This window comes from Eumetopias jubatus, unplaced genomic scaffold (genome assembly GCF_037043125.1).
Source record: "Eumetopias jubatus isolate StellerSeaLion01/CBP00866 unplaced genomic scaffold, mEumJub1_p1.0 scaffold_9, whole genome shotgun sequence".
Lineage (NCBI taxonomy): Eukaryota > Metazoa > Chordata > Mammalia > Carnivora > Otariidae > Eumetopias > Eumetopias jubatus.
The window spans coordinates 78640625-78659634 of record NW_028274815.1 but is presented as its reverse complement, the minus strand read 5'-3'; the positions used below and the strand labels follow the sequence as shown (position 1 = coordinate 78659634).

Sequence of the window (19010 nt, the reverse complement as noted above, 5' to 3'; positions counted from 1 at the left end):
AAATGATGGAGATTGGAAGATGTGCTCTATAAAGCAGACAAGGGATTTGCAGCTAGAATGTAAGAATAACTACAAATCAACAAGAAAAAAGGAAATCCAATAGGAAAATGGGCAAAGGATGTAAAGACATAATTCACAGATTGGAGAATCCCAAATAGATAATGAGTACATAAAAAGATGTTCAAATTTACTAGGAACCAGAGAAATGCAAGTTTACTACCATCTGAATGGCACACTAGAAAGGTGGATAACATGGAGAATTAAGGAGAATATAGGATGATGGGAAACCTTGTGCATTACTGGTGGAGTAATTTTTAGCTCCTATTTCATATTCCACATCTAATCCTTCAATGAATCCTGTTTCTGTTTCTATTCTTGCCCAACCCTTCCCATTGAATTCTCCTCAAACTGTATCTGGAATGAGCCTTTTAAAACATAAGCTAGATTTCATCAATCCTCTCTGCTCACCACTCTGCTCTAGGTACCTTCCATGTCAGAGTGAAAGTGAAATTGTCTACATATTGAGTCTCCAGCTGTGGTAGGCAGAATAATGGTCCCCAAAGAAGTCCACATCCTAATTCCCAAAACCTGTGAATATGTCACATGGCAAGGGGAAATTAAGGTTGCAGATGGAATTAAGGTTGCCAGTCAAGTGACTTTGAGGTGGGGAGATTATCCTGCTCTCATCATTGGTTATCAATGTAATCACAAGGGTCTGCATAAGTGAAAGAGAGGTGGGAATGTCACTGTTAGAATGATGCAATGTGGGAAGGACCTGACTGGCCATTGCTGGCTTTGAAGATAAAAGGACACCATGAGCTGTACAAAGCAGGCATTCTGCAGGAGCTGGAAAGGCAAGAAAATGGATTCTCCCTGAGAGCCCCCACAAGGAATACAGCCCAGCTGACATCTTGATTTTACTCTAGTGAGATCCATTTTGGACTCCTAACCTCCAGAACTGTAAGATAATACATTTGCGTTGCTTAAAGCCACCAAGTTTGTGGTAAATTATTACACCAGCAATAGGAGACTGATACACCAGCTAACATTCTGTCCTCTCAAACTCCTATCTCTCTCACTCATTCTGCCCCATGACCTCATTGCCGTTCCTAAGTACATGCTGTGCTAACCCCTCTTATGCTTTAGGGCTCATGCACTTACAGTTCCCTCAGTCTGAAGCAATTTTTAAATTGCAAACCACTGTTATAAAATAGACAAAACACATGGTTTTTAGATAATGGACAAAAAGCTGTGCAGGAGAGTAATCCCTGAGAGAAAGGAAATAAACGAGGTGAGTGCTATGAGTGCTCACTGCTTAGAGATTTCAGGCTTCTGCACAAGGAGGGGGAACCCACAGTGTGTCTGGTTATTTCAATGAGTTGAGAAGACAGGAGTTCAGAGTCTGTAGAAGCCACAGTCACTAGAACTTGTGGAGAGAGGGGCAGTGAGAGAAAGTGCTCCAGAGATATGCAGAGGATTTCCCACAATTCTTTGGCTGAGTACTGATCAGGAAACACATGTGCAAGGAAACTACTGGGGCCTGAGAAAGAACCACCAAAAAGGAAAAGGCTGAATAGTCTGCAGAGCTTCCACAGGGTCAGGAATGGAGTTCCCACCAGCCTGAGTGTAAAGAACTAACACACAGGACATTGATCAGAGTCCTCAGAAAGGTACTGGCTTCAGAAAGAGGCCAGATTAGCCCTAAAGAGTATTTTGGATGTAACAAAGCTTAAAAGGAAGCTTCTAAAGCATTGCTGTCCAACAGAACTTTCCTCAATGATTTAAATATTCTCTATCTATTGTCCACTATACTAGCCACTAGCCATATGTGGCTTTGGAATTTGAAATGTACATAGTGCAAATGAAATCTTAAGTTTTATCTAATTTTATTTAATATAATATTTAATATATAATCTTATTTCATATTAATAATTTAGGTTTTATCTAATTTTATTAATATAAATTCAAAATGCCACATATAGCTAGTGGTTACTATTTTGGACAGTGCAGCTCTAAATGATACAACTGTTTCCAAGTAACATCACTACATCTCAGAAGGAAGCCTAAATATATTTAAAGAAAAACAAAAACAAAAACAAAAACTTCCAGCACCCAACAATGTAAAATCTGCAATGTCTGACAGCCAAAAAAATTAACCAGGCAAAACAAGCAGAAAAATACGACCCATAAGCAGGAGAAAAAAAAATGAGTTAATAGAAACAAACCCAGAAAGGACACAGGTGATAGAATTAGTACACAAGGACTTCATCAGCTATTTTAAATATATTCCATATTTTCAAGAAGATAGAGCAAAGCATGAGCATGATGAAGTTAGAAATGGACGATATTAAAAAGAATTAAACTTCCAGAGATGAAAAAAACAATCTGACATAAAAAATACTGTGGATGGGGTTAACACTGCCAAAGGAAAGAAGAGCGAACTTGAAGATATATCAAAAGATGTATTAAAATGAACAGAGCACCAGTTAGCTGTGGAACAACATCAAGCAACTTAACATATGTTCAATTGGAGTCCCCAATTTTTTTCTTAGGGAACCAAGGAGGTATAGGGAAAAAAAGACAAAATAGAGGTTTTCTTTTTTTTTTTTTAAGATTTTATTTATTTGAGAGAGAGAGAGAGAGAGAGAGCACAAGTTGGGTGAGGGGCACAGGGAGAAGCAGGCTCTCCCCTGAGCAGGGAGCCTGATGCAGGGAGCCCAACTTGGGGATCATGACCTGAGCCAAAGGCAGAAGCTTAACCGACTGAGCTACCCAGGCACCTCAAAATAGAGACTTTCATAGTGAAGCTTGTGAAATGATGGGGGAAACTAAGGGAACAGAAAACCCAGACCTTAGAATTACACAGGAGTGTAACAGCAGGAGAGCACAGGTACTATAAAAGGATTAGTTGGGGCAGGATGGAGCGCTTACCACTCTGGAATTCCACAGAGGGAAGAAAATATTCACTTTCTTGGGTTGGGGGACAAAATCAACAGTCCTTGATAGGAAAAGAAAGGAAAATCTTCATGCCCTGGTTTGGCCTTAAAATGTCCTTTTCCCTACAGTCTTTCCAAAGAATCTTCAGAAACATCTAGTTGGTGCACATAAATGCTTAAGCTTTTCTTACATTTTCCGTAAGGGAAGTACTAATATGGAAGGTAGGAAAGTACTTTTTTAAACATTTTATTTATTTATTTGAGAGAGAGTGAGAGAGAGAGGATGAACGGGGGGAAGGTTTTTTTTTTTCCCTATACCTCCGGTTCCCTCAGCTGAGCAGGGAGCTGGACACTGGCCTAGGACCCTGAGATCATGACCTGAGCTAAAGGCAGACACTTAACCAACTGAACCACCCAGGTGCCCCTAATTTTAAAATTAAAAAAAAATTTTAATTAAAAAAAATTTAAGTAAGTTCTACACCCAGTGTGGGGCTTGAACTCACCACCCCAAAAGCAAGAGTCACATGCTCTACCAACTGAGCCAGGCAGGCTCCAGTTCATGTTTCTTTGTAACTTATTTTATCAGTTAGGCATAATTATATTTCAGAGGAAATGTACCTCTTGAAACCTCTGAATTCTTTAAAAGAACAAGGACACTCAAGTTAATTTTTTAGTGTCTAGGCTATACCCACAAAGTATATATGATAGCTGAAAAAAAATGCTACAAACTAGGAGATGTAATGGCACAAATAATGGTGAAATCAGAGCAGAGATGGGGAGAACATATGGCACTTATAATTAAATGTACTTCTACGGAGAAATTTGTTCTAACATGTGTTTATGACTGCCAATAATATATTACCGGGGCGGGGGGGGGGGGGGCGGGAAGGAGTACTCACCTGGGAAAAACAGGAATTGTTAGTCTCTTCAAATGTGAAATTACTTTTGAAATAGAGGTGCAAACTTAATCAAGATCATCAGAGAACAGCTATAAAAATCTAGTTACCTATTTCACCTGTAGGAAAAGACAAGCAGATAAAGCCATTAGAATTCAGAAGCCCTTGTGTTAAGACAATTTAATATTAAGAAATGTTTAAAAAACAGTATTTCTTTTCAAGCCGGGCTCCCAAAATTTGGCAGAGTAATGCAGTCCTCATTCTTTTTCACTAAAAACTCATTTCTCCACTTTTAGGTAATGTGGTTAATTTTAACATAGTTGGATGGCCAAAAATATTACACCTGGTTAAATTAGTGTTCCAAGACTGAAGGCGCCTACTCGGGAGAAGACAAATGTAAATGGTATTAAACAGGCAAACAATCGATACAATATTAAATATCAAGTGAGATAGTATACCCTTTCCTCTTTTGTTAACCATCACCAGTTTTTCTGGAAAGGGGTCTCGGAGAAGAACTGGCATGTGGAGAAGGAATACCAGTCAGGAATCTGTGCCTTTTCATTGCTAGGTCTGCCACTTCCCGATTCAACCATGACTGAATCATGCAGAGCTGACCCGGTCGTGGGTTCGCTGGCTCCGCAGGCTGCAGGCGCTTACCCGAACAGAACTGCCCTCTTCCGAGAGGATGCAGCAGCAGAACCCGACCTAGGAGACTCCCCGAAAACCGGCTCCTGGCTACGGCTGGAGAGCTCAACAACCTCCCAGTGCCCAAAAGCAGCTCTAGGGAGTAACGAGTCCACTGAACTTGGGTCCAAAACGGTACCGTATCCCGAGGGGGAAAAAATTGCAACAAAGCTGCAATAGTGAAGCAGCAGGTGTTTTAGAGCCGAAGGAAGAAGGCAGGAGGAGACACAGCCCTGCGCATGCGTGTTCTATGTGGGTGCGGCGGCCGCAGGCAGGGAGTAAGAATTAAATGATGAAGAAGCGGGCAGCGGCTGGTTACTAGGAGACGGGACGCTCGTGTGGGACGTCTAAGCGCTGCGTGGGCGTACGCCTGCGCGGCGCGGATGGACCAGGAAGAGGTCTCTACTACGCGCCCTGTAAGGGGGACAGGTGGACGTACGCGTCTCTACGTGCGTGGCTGTGCGCGCACCGGTGTAGTCCCCGCGAGAGGGAGGGTCGAGCCAGGTACGCGTGCGCACGGGAACTGGGGGCGCGCGGGACGGAAGCGGAGCGAAGGCGCCGGGGAGGTGGAGGACTAGCCCCCCTCAGGTACAGAGCGTGAGGGCGGGGCCGACGGCGGCGCCGACCGGCGCTAACCGCCCCCGCCTCCTTCCCTACGGGTCCCGCCTTCCTCTGCCTCCGCTGGGGTGGGGCCAGGTCGATTTGTGGGTGGGAGGGGAGGGGAAAGGGGCGGAGGATGGAGACGGAGAGGGATCTGGATCCCTGGCACAGGTCAAAGCCTGCCAGTCGTCGAGATGAGCTCCGGGGAGGATGACGGGCCGAGAAACCCTGGGAGGGACTCGGAGCTCCAGGTAGAGGCAGCAGGGATGCACCGGGTTGGGATAAAGCAGCTCCTGGATCGGAAGGCCCTGCAACAGGGCAGGTGTGACGGGGATTAGGTTGTGGGTGATCTCTGAGGTGGGAATTCCCTGTTTGACCAGCTGTGAGGGACGGTAGCGGACAGAGTTGCGTCCAGGGAAGCCCTCCAGGAGCAAACTTTGCCGCTGTTGTTGTTTCTTGGGCGCTTAGGGTTGAGCCCAGTTCCTATGGTGACCGCTTCGCTTCCTGCGGCAGCTTTCCGCTTGGTTGTTGGGGGAACTGTTCTGTTTAGAAACGCCTGGAGTGGAGGTGAGGAATTTGGAAGTCAGAGATTTGGGAGTTCAACCTGTCTTCTTGGCTCCCCGCCTCTCACTTCTAAGCCTCTTTATAGACTTTGGGAGGGGAAGGGCCGAGATTACGTAGGTATTTGCATGCAAATCTCACATAATTTCAGTAGAAATTATACACAGGAAAGGCAGGTAAACTGGGTTTTGTTTGAAAACACATTTGAGACTAAAGTTGAATAACCGCGGCGATTATGGACCTGATACCTAAATACGCATAGGAATACTTTGTTATTGTTTTTTTTTTCTCTTTTTTAAAGATTTTATTTTTTTGTGAGGGAAAGAGAGCACACAGGCGGGGGGAGGGGCAGAGGGAGAAGCTGACTCTCTGCTGAGCAGGGAGCCCGATGGTATAGTCAAGGATTAGGGTTTCAAGAACGATTTGCATAGATGGCATAGCCCCAGTGTTTTCCTTCTTCCATTCCAGGCCCTTATATCGCAGGATATTCGTTGTTTTAAATTTCCCGCACTGGTTTTCAGTATTTAAAGTACACTTTTTTTTTAACCTGTAAGGAAATAAATAGACTAATAATTGGTTTATAACTAGAAGAAACTAGGTTAGTTATAAACGTAAATGGAAAGTGTCACATTCAAATCTACCTTCAGGATAAAACTGATTCTTGTTTGTATCTTAATTGTTCAAGGAACTAAACCATTCAATTTTAATTAGTGAGAAATAACTAGGAAGGTATATTAATGAAATATTTATAGTAAACAAAAAATTTTGGCATTATTTAATGGCAGCTTGCAAAATATATCTTATTTTGTTTATTGTCTGAAAAAGTCACTGCTTATAGTCCAGCATAGAATCAGATGTAGAGATTCCGTTGGCTCCTTTTCTGTCTTTTTTAGTTGCTTAGATCAGTTTTAGGGTAATTTGCTTTTAGAGTATTCCATACACAGAGACAGAGCAGGTGTTATTATTTATTCTCTTTTCTCATCACATGGTCCCTCTTCTCCCCAGATGTAGCCACCATCCTGATTTCTATGATAACCACTTCCTTGCTTTTCCTTAGAGTTTCACCATCTTTGTATGTGAACATGCACATTCTAGTTTGGCTTGTTTTTGAACTTTATATAAATGGAATTGTAGTAAATATTCCTTTTTAGTTTGCTTCTTTACCCAACGTTGTTTTTAAGATTTATCCTTGTTGCTTATAGTTAGTTTGTTGTTTAGTGATTAGCTACTCTACTATTAAAGGTTTTTACAGTTTTTGGTAAACATGAACCACTGCTGTGGACTTTTTCATACATGTACGCCATGATAATCTTTTGAATTAAGCTAGTTAGTAAGGTAGTTCTATTTGTCTTAGTTATGGGATTAACATCAGTTTATTATTAATATTTTTTAGTTCAGGAAAGCCTCTTGAAAACAACTCCTTAACCCCTTATGTTTCTTAGAGGTCTTGATAAATGATCACTTCTAAGGCCATTGTTTTATGCTCCTTTAAAAAGACAAGTTATTTCTTTACAGAATAGTCTGGATGAAGAAAAGTAAGGAGCTTGAATTTGGTTGGATAACTGGAGAGATTATTTCTTTTTCATAAGAAAGGTTAAGCATTGTGTCTTTACTGTTTTGTTTGAAGTGAATTCCCAAAACATTTTTTTCACTTATTTTTATAATACAAAAACCTATCTCAAAATTATTCATAAAACTGTGTGGTTTTCTACATCTTTCTGTTAGTAAGGCTATTCCTTCCTACCTCAAAGTATCTGTCAGTATAAACTTTTGGAGACAGTTTTATAAAAAGAAAACAAGTTGATATTTTTGTGGAACCAGATTTCAGAATCCCATATAAAATACTCCAGTATTTTTAATTATTCTACCAAAATATTTGGTGACATTTGTTGAGCATATATTATATGTATGGTATTTTGCTCAAGATTGATATTTTTTTCTTTTTAGCACATGAACTCCTATTTCATGAAAAAATGAAAATTCTACCAGGCAGGACTTTCTTCAAATTTCTACCCCTTCTTATGTAAATCTTCACCTGACCTTGCTTTCCTCTTTCTAGTCTCAAAGGACAGTGCACATGCTGTTTATTTGGGTTTCCTTTTATTGGCTCAGTGGCCTTTCTCCATTAGTTAACATTAACCCATGTCTTAGGAATCTTCGATGTGTTTATACTGTAGGGCTTCTTAATCTAGAGCACAGGAACTTTAGGGAGTTCTTCAACCCCCTGAAATTGATTGTAAAGTTTTATATGTGTTTTTATTTTACTGAGGGGAGGACTCAGGGCTTTTGTTTAATTCTGAAGGGAGTCCTTGATATAAAGAGAATTAAGAAAAAAGTTTTTCTCCTTTGTAACAACCCTTCAACAACTGTGGTCTTCTATCTTTCGCTCTACTTCTCATCTCACAATCATGCTTCCTAAAAGAAGTCTACATTTTCTATTTCCTTTTGTTCATTACTCATTTATTAGTCCTCTTTAAATGTGCTTCTACCCCATCTGCACCACTGAAACTACTTTGTTCGAATCATCAAAATTTTATTATTTTCAGAATGTTCTATTGACCACCAACTTTGTGCTGGGCACTTCTGTAGGCATTAGAGATGTAACAGTGACCAGACAAAAGCCTAGATCTCTTGGAGTTTACATTCTAGTAGTGGGGAGACAGACAATAAACAAGTGAAAAAATAAATGATATAATTTCAAATAGTGTTAAGTGCAAATAACCTGATGAAAGAGTATCTAGGAGAGAGGCTATTTTAGGTAAGAGGTCAGGTAAGACGTGCTGACTTTTGAGCCAGAGAAGGAGCCAGCCATGCACAGGGCTGAGAGAGTGTTCCAAAGAGAGGGAAAGCAAGGACAGAGACCTTGAAGTGGAATGAGATTGGCACAGTGGAGGAACAGAAAGAAAACCAATAAAGCTGGTGGGTGAAAAAGAGAGTACTAGATCTATTTAGGGAAGTGAAGGCAGGGCCCAAATTATGTAGGACCTTAAAAAGTTTGGATTTTTATTCTAATTGCAGTGGGAAGCCATTGGAGTGTTTTGAGCAGGATCTCACGATTTTAAAGTGATAGATTTGATTTCAATTTGGAAAAAAGTTGTAGGGAGCAATAGTAGAAGCACAAAGACCACTTAGGGAACTGTTCCAGTAAAGGTGTGGGAGATGAATATGGAGGTGGTAATAAGCATGTTGAGAAGTGGATGGATTTGGGAAATATTTTAGAGGTAGAACTAACAGGGTTCATTGTTGGGGGTTAGGGAAAGAGGAAACAAAGGCAATCCCTTGGGCACTGCACAAATGATGCATTTGACATGGGAAAGAACTGGGAAGGAACATAGTGGAGGCGGGGTTGACAGCAGGAGTGCAAGTGGGGGGCTTAAGAGGTCTGTTTTAGACATGTTAAAGTTGTGATGGCTTTGGACATTCAGTAGACATAATACAGTGTGTTAAGTGCTCCAGTAGGAGTATATTCATAGTTTTGGGGGAATATGGAAAATATATCCTAAGTCTGTTTTGGGGGAAGTTAAAGTCAAAGCCACTTTTTTTTTGTTATCTTTTTCACTATATTCTCTTAGCATACATGTGCACACGTGCATTCCTCTGATATGGCACTAATTATGTTGTACTGTAATTTTTGATTTATTTGTTCTGGACTTCCCTAGAGCCACTGAGGGTTGAGATTGTAGGTTTTTATTTGTTTTCCATGTTTCTTTTCTTTTTTTTAAGAGAAAGAGAGAGAGAGAAAGGAGGGGAGGGGTAGAATGAGAGGGACAGAGGCTGTCAAGCTGCGGAGTCCGACATAGGGCTCGATCACACAACCCTCAGATCATGACCTGAGCTGAAATCAAGAGTCAGATGCTTAACCTACTGAGCCACCCGGGCACACCTGTTTTCCATCTTTCTATCCCCAGAATCTAATACTGGTTCATTCTTATCCTAGCTATTTATAAATTTGTTTGAAAAATGAATAAATGTGACTGTTAAAATCTGGAAGTATAAACTGAAACAGTGACAGTGGGAATAGAAGAAATGCACTTGAGAGTGATTTTAGGGAAAAGATAAGTAGGACTTGATGGCCAATAATATATATAGCACTTCTTGCCAGGTAGTGTTCTAAAATGCTTTACTGTAACTCATTTAATCCTCACAACAGCTCTTGGAGGCAAGTACTGTTATCGTTCCTATTTTACAGATGAAGCCGTGGCCAGGGAAGTAACTTGCTTATGGTGCAGCTAAGAAGCAGCAAAGCTAGTATTATGCACATAAGCAGTCTGATGCTAAAGAACAAGTTCTTTACTATTAGGCTATGTTGCTTCCCTCATTGAGAATGATTGTGATTCTGGCTTGGGTTTTTATCATAATAATTGGCTGCTTCCAAAGTACTTTTACTTCCATTCTCTGAGATCTGTACAGGAATACAAGTTCCATTTAGATAGAGATTGTGGGAATGTGGAGGATACTCAGGTGGGCTGAGGTGGGGAACCTGGCAGGAGAGACATGGGCATTTCAGATACACGGATTTCTCTCCCTTTTCATTTGCTTCCAGAGCTAGTGCAGAGCAAGTAGCAACTCTAAAATTGCTGCTCAGTTGCTCACAATTGTCAGGGAGACTTTTGGCTTCTTCCTACTTTTAATTTCTAGTGTAACTTGATAGGTAATTTTATAGAATCTCTACCTGACCAGTTTACCAAGGAGAAGAAGGAAAGTTCAATTTTATCTGCTTTTGTGCACTCCTTTATTATCAATCTATATAAATTTTTATTGGCACTTTCCTATTATGCAGAGAGTTCGGTGCAGGTTGGTAGGAATACAGAGAGCTCTAGGATATTGCTTGTTCTTAAGATTCTAATAATTGGGATTGTGGAAAAAGATGGCAGAGGAGTAGGGGACCCTATTTTCAACCGGTCCCCTGAATTTAGCTGGATATCTACCAAACCATTCTGAACACACACGAAATCAGCGTGAGATGTAAGAATATATATCTGGATCTCTACAAACAGAGTATCTCCGATGGTCTTGAGGTATGAAGTGGGGAGCTGTGATTCTGCACTCAGATGTTAGAAGATAAACAGAAGGGGGAGGGAGCTGCCATAAGCTGGTGCCAGGAAGGTGATATAACACCAGAGCACAAAAGTGTCCCACGGTGGGACCTCACACAGACTTGCAGACTAGTGGTGGTGGGGAAGGGACTTTAGTGCAGCCCCCAGACAGGATCCAGGAGCTGTGGGTGCGCATGCGCTAACTGGGGGCAGCTCGCAATTTTAGAAGCACAAAGGGAGAGACGTGCCTGTCCCTGGGTTCCACAGCTGGCAGTGTTGCTGTGGGGCGCACAACCCGGGGAGGCTGTGGTTTTTAGCAGCACAGACAGAAACAGAGACATTGTGGCCTGGAGAGCTCAGTGAAGAGCAGACTGCGATTTCTCTGTTCTGAGACAGAGGTGGTTTGGATGTGGTCACTTCTGCTCTGACTTTGGGAAGAGATGCAGAAAGCTGCCAGGGAAAGCCGCTAGAGAACAAAAGCCCCAAAAAACTGGTTTACACTGAGCCCACTCCCAGCCCCCCCAGGGGGCAGGGCAACTCTGCCCAAGCAGGGTTGCCTGAGTAACAGTGCAGCAGGCCCCTCCCCCAGAAGACAGGCTGGAAGAACAAGAGGATGACAACCCGAAGATCCCTATAAAACAGGTGCATCTTGCTTGGGTCATGGTTAATACTTTGGACTCTGTACATTCCCTCAACCACCCCTCAACAGAATGACTAAGATGAGGAACACCCAACAAAGAAAAGAATCAGAGACTGGCCTCTGCCACAGACCTAAGGGATATGGATATAAGCAAGATATCAGAAATAGACTTCAGAGTAACAATTACAAAGTTGATATCTAGGCTTGAGAAAAATATTAGCGACAATATAGAATCCCTAAGGGCAGAAATGAGATCTTGATTAGCCGAACTGAAAAGTGCTATAATGAAATGCAGTCTAAACTGGATACTCTGACTGCCAGGGTAAACGAGGCAAAAGAATGAATTAGTGAGCTAGAAGATAAGATGGTAGAAAAGAAGGAAACTGAGGAGGCCTGGGAAAAACAGATTAAAGCCCAAGAGATCAGACTGAGAGAGATTAGAGACGTGATGAAACATTCCAGTGTCAGAATTATTGGGATCCCTGAGGGGGTAGAGAGAGAGAGAAAGGTCTAGAAGATATTTTTGAGCAAATTGTAGCTGAGAACTTCCCTAATCTGGGAAGAAAACAAGCATTTGTATCCAAGAGGCAGAGAGGACCCCTCCCAAGATCAATGAGAACAGACCAATGCCCCAACATATAATAGTATAGTTTGCAAATCTTAGATCCAAGGATACAATCTTGAAAGCAGCTAGGGGGAAGAGATTTCTTACGTACAGAGGGAGGAACATCAGAATAACTTCAGACCTGTCCACAGAGACCTGGCAAGCCAGAAAGGGCTGGCAAGACATATTCAGGGTACTAAATGAGAAGAACATGCAGGCAAGGATACTTTATCCAGCAAGGCTGTCATTCAGAATGGATGGAGAGGCAAGGAGCTTCTAAGACTGGCAGAAACTGAAAGAATATGTGACCACCAAGCTGGCCCTGCAAGAAATATTAAGGGGGGTTCTATAAAAGGAGAAAGACCCCAAGAGTAATATAGGCTAGAAATGTACAGAGACAATCTATAGAAACAAGGACTTCACAGGCAACATGATGGCAATAAAATCATATCTTTGAATAATCACTCTCAATGTGAACAGCCTAAATGCTCCCATGAAACGGCACAGGGTTGTGGATTGGATAAAAAGACAGGACCCATCCATATGCTGTCTACAAGAGACTCATTTTGAACCTAAGGATACATTCAGACTGAAAGTGAGGGGATGGAGAACCATCTTTCATGCCAACAGACTTCAAAAGAAAGCTGGGGTAGCAATTCTCGTATCAGAGAAATTTTTTTTTAAGCATCACAAATATGATTTTTTATTTGTCACCGTTAAATGTCTGACTTTTAAACAGATTCTTGGACTGGTAGCTCATATCCATCAGCTCGTTCAACTTTAGCACCGGTCTCATCCCCAGTAGCTTTTCCAGAACTACTACCTTCACCATGAAGCAACATGAGCTTTCCCAATTCAAACTTGGGCTTTTTCAGCATTTTTACTTTTCTAATGAAGACATCATGGATTGGATAAATAGACTGACAAGCCTTTTCTATATCTTTTCCGATGCTGTCTGGAATCAATTTATTGATCACTTCTTTCAAGTCATCTGTTTGCACCTCTTGGGTCATGATTTCCAACATCTTTTTCCAAATTGGACAGATCTGTTGGTGCTGAGCATAAGAGGTCTTCCGAATCTGATTATTGCATTTTTAGTAAAACCAACACAAAATAGATGAAGCAAATAACCATTGGTAGTCTTGACATCAACATGAGCTTTAGTCATGGTCTGCCATTTTTTGACTATGGAGCACATTTTGTCACTGGTAAGATCCATGCCATGGAAATTAGGCAGTTTTTGCCCTGAACATCCTCAGTAATTAGCTTGAATTTTCTAAATGCAACTTCATCATTCTGCATATCAGCAAGGCTCACTTCAAAGACATGACCCTTTAGGCCATCAGATGCGATTTTGGTTCCTTGAGTTCTTGTGACTAATGTTTTTCCAATATTTCTTATATTGAACATAGCTGGTGCTTTCACATCATACCGATCTTTCTTGGAGAATAGATCAACCACTTTCTTCTTGGCTCCCTTTTTGCCGCCTTTTGTAAGGCGCTTGTTCTTGCCGACTGCCATTGGCACTGCTCAGGGAGCCAAAAGGGCAGGCAAATTAGATTTTAAGCTAAAGACTGTAGTGAGAGATACAGAAGGACACTATATTATTCTTAAAGGGTCTATCCAACAAGAAGATACAAAAAGTGTAAATATGCCGCCAACATGGAAGTAGCCAACTACATAAGCCAACTATTAACCAAAATGAAGAAACATACTGATAATAATACGTTAATAGTAGGAGACCTCAACACTCCACTCGCAACAATAGACATATCATCTAAGCAGAAGATCAACAAAAAAACAAGAGCTTTGAATGACACACTGGACCAGATGGACCTCATAGATATATACAGAACGTTCCACCCTGAAACAACAGAATACTCATTTTTCTTGAATGCGCATGGAACTTTCTCCAGAATAGACCACATACTGGGTCACAAATCAGGTCTCAACCAATACCAAAAGATTGAGATTATTCCCTGCATATTCTCAGACTACAATGCTTTGAAACTGGAACTCAATCACAAGAAAAAATTTAGAAGGAATTCAAACACTTGGAAGCTAAAGACCATCCTGCTTAAGAATGTTTGGGTCAGGGCGCCTGGGTGGCTCAGGTCATGATCCCAGGGTCCTGGGATTGAGCCCCGCATTGGGCTCCCTCCTCAGCGGGAAGCCTGCTTCTCCCTCTCCCACTCCCCCTGCTTGTGTTCCCTCTCGCTGTGTCTCTTCCTGTCAGATAAAAAAAAAAAATGCGTGAACCAGGAAATTAAAGAACTTAAACAATTCATGGAAACCAATGAGAATGAAAACACATCAGTCCAAAACCTATGGGATACTGCAAAGGTGGTCCTAAGGGGGAAATACATAGCCATCCAAGCCTCCCTCAAAAAAAATAGAAAAACGCCAAAAACACAAGCTAACTTTACACCTTAAAGAACTGGAGAAAAAACAACAAATAAAGCCTAAGCCAAGCAGGAGAAGAGAAATAATAAAGATTAGAGCAGAGATCAATGAATTAGAAACCAGAAATACAGTAGAGCAGATCAACGAAATTAGAAGCTGGTTCTATGAAAGAAATAATAAGATTGATAAACCACTGGCCAGACTTATCCGAAAGAAAAGAGAAAGGACCCAAATTAATAAAATTATGAATGAAAGGGGAGAGACCATGACTAACATCAAGGAAATAGAAACAATTATTAGAAATTATTATCAACAACTATATGCCAATAAATTAAGCAACCTGAAAGAAATGGAGGCCTTCCTGGAAACCTATAAACTACCAAGACTGAAACAGGAAGAAACTGGCAATCTGAATAGACCAATAACCAACCACTAATGAAATTGAAGCAGTGATCAAAAACCTCCCAAAAAACAAGAGTCCAGGGCCTGATGGATTCCCTGGGGAATTCTACCAAACATTTAAAGAAGAAATAATACCTATTCTTCTGAAGCTGTTTCAAAAAATAGAAACAGAAGGAAAACTTCCAGCCTTGTTCATTGAGGCCAGAATTACCTTGATCTCCAAACCAGGCAAAGACCCCATCAAAAAGGAGAATTTCAGACCAATATCCCTGATGAATATGGATGCCAAAATTCTCAAGAAGATCCTAGCTAATAGGATCCATCAATACAGTAAAAGGATCATCCATCACGATCAAATGGGATTTATCCCTGGGATGCAAGGGTGGTTCAACATTCGGAAATCAATCAATGTGATAGAATATATTAATAAGAGGAGAGAGAAGAACCATATGGTCCTCTAGATTGATGCAGAAAAAACATTTGCAAAATACAGCATCCTTTCCTGATTAAAACTTCACAGAGTATAGGGATAGAGGGAACATTCCTCAATTTCATAAAATCCATCTATGAAAAGCCCACAGTGAATATCATTCTTGCTGGGGAAAAGCTGAGAGCTTTTCCCTTAAGATCAGGAACACAACAACGATGCGTATTCTCACCACTATTGTTCGACATAGTACTAGAAGTCCTAGCAACAGCAATCAGACAACAAAAAGAAATAAAAGGTATTCAAATTGGCAAAGAAGAAGTCAAACTCTTTCTCTTCACAGATGATATACTTTATGTGGAAAGACTCCACCTCCAAATTACTAGAACTCACACAGCAACTCAGTTAATGTGCCAGGATACAAAATCAATGCACAGAAATCAGTTGCTTTCTTATACACTAACAATGTAACTGTAGAAAGAGAAATTAGGGAATCAATTCCATTTACAAGAGCACCAAAAACCATAAGATACCTTGGAATAAATCTAACCAAAGAAGTAAAGAATCTATACTCTAGAAACTACAGAACACTTACGAAAGAAATTGAAGAAGACACAAAAAGATGGAAAAACATTCCATACTCATGGATTGGAAGAATAAACATTGTTAAAATGTTTATGCTGCTCAGAGCAATCTATACTTTCAACACCATCCCAATCAAAATACCAATGGCATTTTTCAAAGAGCTGGAACAAACAGTTCTAAAATTTGTATGGAATCGGAAAAGATTCCAAGGAAATGTTGAAAAAGAAAAACAAATCTGGGGGCATCATGTTGCCTGACTTCAAGCAGACACATCGATAAAACAGACACATAGATAAGTGGAACAGAATAGAGAGCCCAGATATGGACCCTCAAATCAATGGTTAAATGGTCAAATAATCTTAGACAAAGCAGGAAAAAAATATCCAATAGGAAAAAAAAACAGTCTCTTCAATAAATGGTGCTGGGAAAATTGGACAGCTAAATACAGAAGAATGAAACTCGACCATTCTCTTATACCATACACGAAGATAAACTGTAAATGAATGAAAGACCTCAATGTGAGACAGGAATCCATCAAAATCCTAGAGGAGAACATAGGCAGTGACCTCTTTGACATCAGCCACAGCAATTTCTTTCAAGACACGTCTCCAAAGGCAAGGGAAACAAAAGTGAAAATGAACTTTTGGGACTTCATCAAGATAAAAAGCTTCTGCACAGCAAAGGAAACAGTCAACAAAACAAAGAGGCAACCCACGGAATGGGAGAAGATATTTGCAAATGACACTACAGATAAAGGGCTGATATCCAAGATCTATAAAGAACTTCTCAAACTCAACACCCAAAAAACAAATAATCCAGTCAAGAAATGGGCAGAAGACATGAACATCTCCAAGGAAGACCTATGAATGGCTAACAGATGCATGAAAAAACTTTCAACATCATTAGCCATTAGGGAAAATCAAATCAAAACCACATTGAGATACCACCTTACACCAGTTAGAATGGCAAAAATTGACAAGCCAGGAAACAACAAATGTTGGAGAGGTTGTGGAGAAAGGGGAACCCTCTTACACTGTTGGTGGGAATGCAAGTTGGTACAGCCACTTTGAAGAACAGTGTGGAGGTTCCTCAAGAAGTTGAAAATAGACCTACCCTATGACCCAGCAATTGCACTCCTGGGTATTTACCCCAAAGGTACAGATGAAGTGAAAAGAAGGGGTACATGCACCCCAGTGTTCATAGCAGCAATGTCCACGCTAGCCAATCTGTGGAAGGAGCCGAGATGCCCTTCAACAGATGAATGGATAAAGAAGATGGGGTCCATATATACAATGGAATATTACTCAGCCATCAGAAAGGATGAGTATCCACCATTTGCATTGACGTGGATGGAATTGGAGGGGATTATGCTAAGTGAAATAAGTCAAGCAGAGAAAGACGATTACCATGTGGTTTCACTTATATGTGGAACATAAGGAATAATGCGGAGGACATTAGGAGAAGGAAGGGGAAAATGAAGGGGTTGGAAATCAGAGGGGGAGACAAACCATGAGAGACTGTGGACTTCGGAAAACAAACTGAGGGTTTCAGAGGGGAGGGGAGTGGGCGGATCGGTTAGCCTGGTGATGGGTATTAAGGAGGGCATGTATTGCAGTGAGCACTGGGTGTTATATGCAAACTGAATCATGGAACACTACATCAAAAACTAATGAAATACTGTATGGTGACTAACATAACATAATAAAAGAAAAAAGATTCTAATGTGTGAGGAAGACCTATCCAAAAAAATAAATAGCTACACAGTTTATTCATAACCAGTACATACAGAAGTGTCAATGAAGAAGCGATCACTATTTGATGGAGAATATTGAGAACACCTAAGAGACTGGAATTCAGGCTGAGCCTCAGAAGTGTCTTTAGTTAAATGGAGAAAAGGGCAAGACTCATGAGCAAAAGTTAGTGTATTTCTATAATGATAATACGAACCTATGTATAAAGAGTATGGAGAATAGTTTGTCTTATATTTATAGAGGTGTTTTGGAGGTATCAAGTAGGAGATAAGTTTGGAGAAGTGGGAGGTGACCAAATTATGAAGAACTCTGAATGCGTGGCAGGTTACAGCTTTAATTGAAGAGATCCTTGAAGTGTAGTCTCTGTACTAGCCAAATAAGGAATTACTGAGCAGCATTTTTAGAAATGCAGTATTTCAGGCCTAATGTGAATAAGAAAATTCCTAAGTGATTCATATGTTCAGTATTGAAAAGTATTATTATAGTGTATAGTCTGAATCTGTTATTCTAAGTCAAATGTTTATGGCTAGGAACACTTTTTATTTTATTATGTTCAGTTAGCCAGCATATAGGAACACATTTTTCAACAGAAACTATGTAAGAAGTAGGATTTTGGCCTAACCTATACAGTCCTAAATGATTCATCAATTAGAAATACTCTGTGAGACCTAGTGCTGAAATTCTAGGTGAGACAGTAACTGCTGGAATGAAGAACAAACAGAAAAGCAGATTTATGTCTGGTTTAGGGAAAGAGAAAAAGGGAATTAAGCCTGTTACTACTAAGTGCTGGATTGTACTGGTGGAATACAAAGTCAGTGACTGGGGCATCGCAATCCTATCATTTCCCAAATGCTAGATTTGGAGAATAGCATCTGTGTTGCCAGGAGAGATCTAGGATGCTTATAGCAAATTCTCTCTTCCTTAACAGAATGGCAACCTTGATTCAGGGAAAGGACAAATTATTTCCCTAAATTACACAATTTCTGAGATACATTGTCATGTAAAAAAGCACAGTGTGGAGTAGTATGTGTAGTTCGCTAAAGTGAAAAATATTTTAACATGTTATTTTGCACATGTGCAGATATATATATAGGAAAAGTTCCTGCAAGTGGAATTATTTGTACAGAAGCTCTGTGCATTTGTAATGTTGCTAGATTTTGCACAGTTGTTCTCCAGAAATACCGTATCAATTTACACTGTCACCAGTGATGTGTAAGAATGTTAAATTATATATCCAACTTTCTGATCTTTGCCGTTGTGAGGTTAAAAAATGGTATCGTGGTGGTGTTTTAATTTGTGAGATTGAATATCTTTCAATCTGTTTAAAAGCCATTTCTGTGAAATATCCATATTCTTGGCCAATTTTTCTATTAGGGTATTTCATTTCCTTTTTTATTTATATGAATTATTTCTATATTAGGGAAGTTAGCCCTTTGTGATATGGGTAGCAAACCTTTTTGTTAATATACAAAAGCAGCAACAAAT

General features: G+C 40.4%; 1 protein-coding gene and 1 pseudogene across 1 annotated transcript in view; one reads left to right on the top strand and one right to left on the bottom strand.

Moving 5' to 3' along the window:
- Positions 1–5284: 5284 nt before the first annotated feature.
- TSGA10 (testis specific 10) overlaps positions 5285–19010 on the top strand; it is a 135337-nt gene continuing 121611 nt past the window's right edge. The window contains exon 1 of the mRNA XM_028104067.2: positions 5285–5367. Within this exon, the coding sequence (XP_027959868.1) occupies positions 5311–5367 (57 nt within the window). The 5' untranslated portion in view covers positions 5285–5310. The remainder of the gene's footprint in view (positions 5368–19010) is intronic.
- Positions 12678–13478, bottom strand: LOC114209846 (small ribosomal subunit protein eS1 pseudogene; annotated as a pseudogene).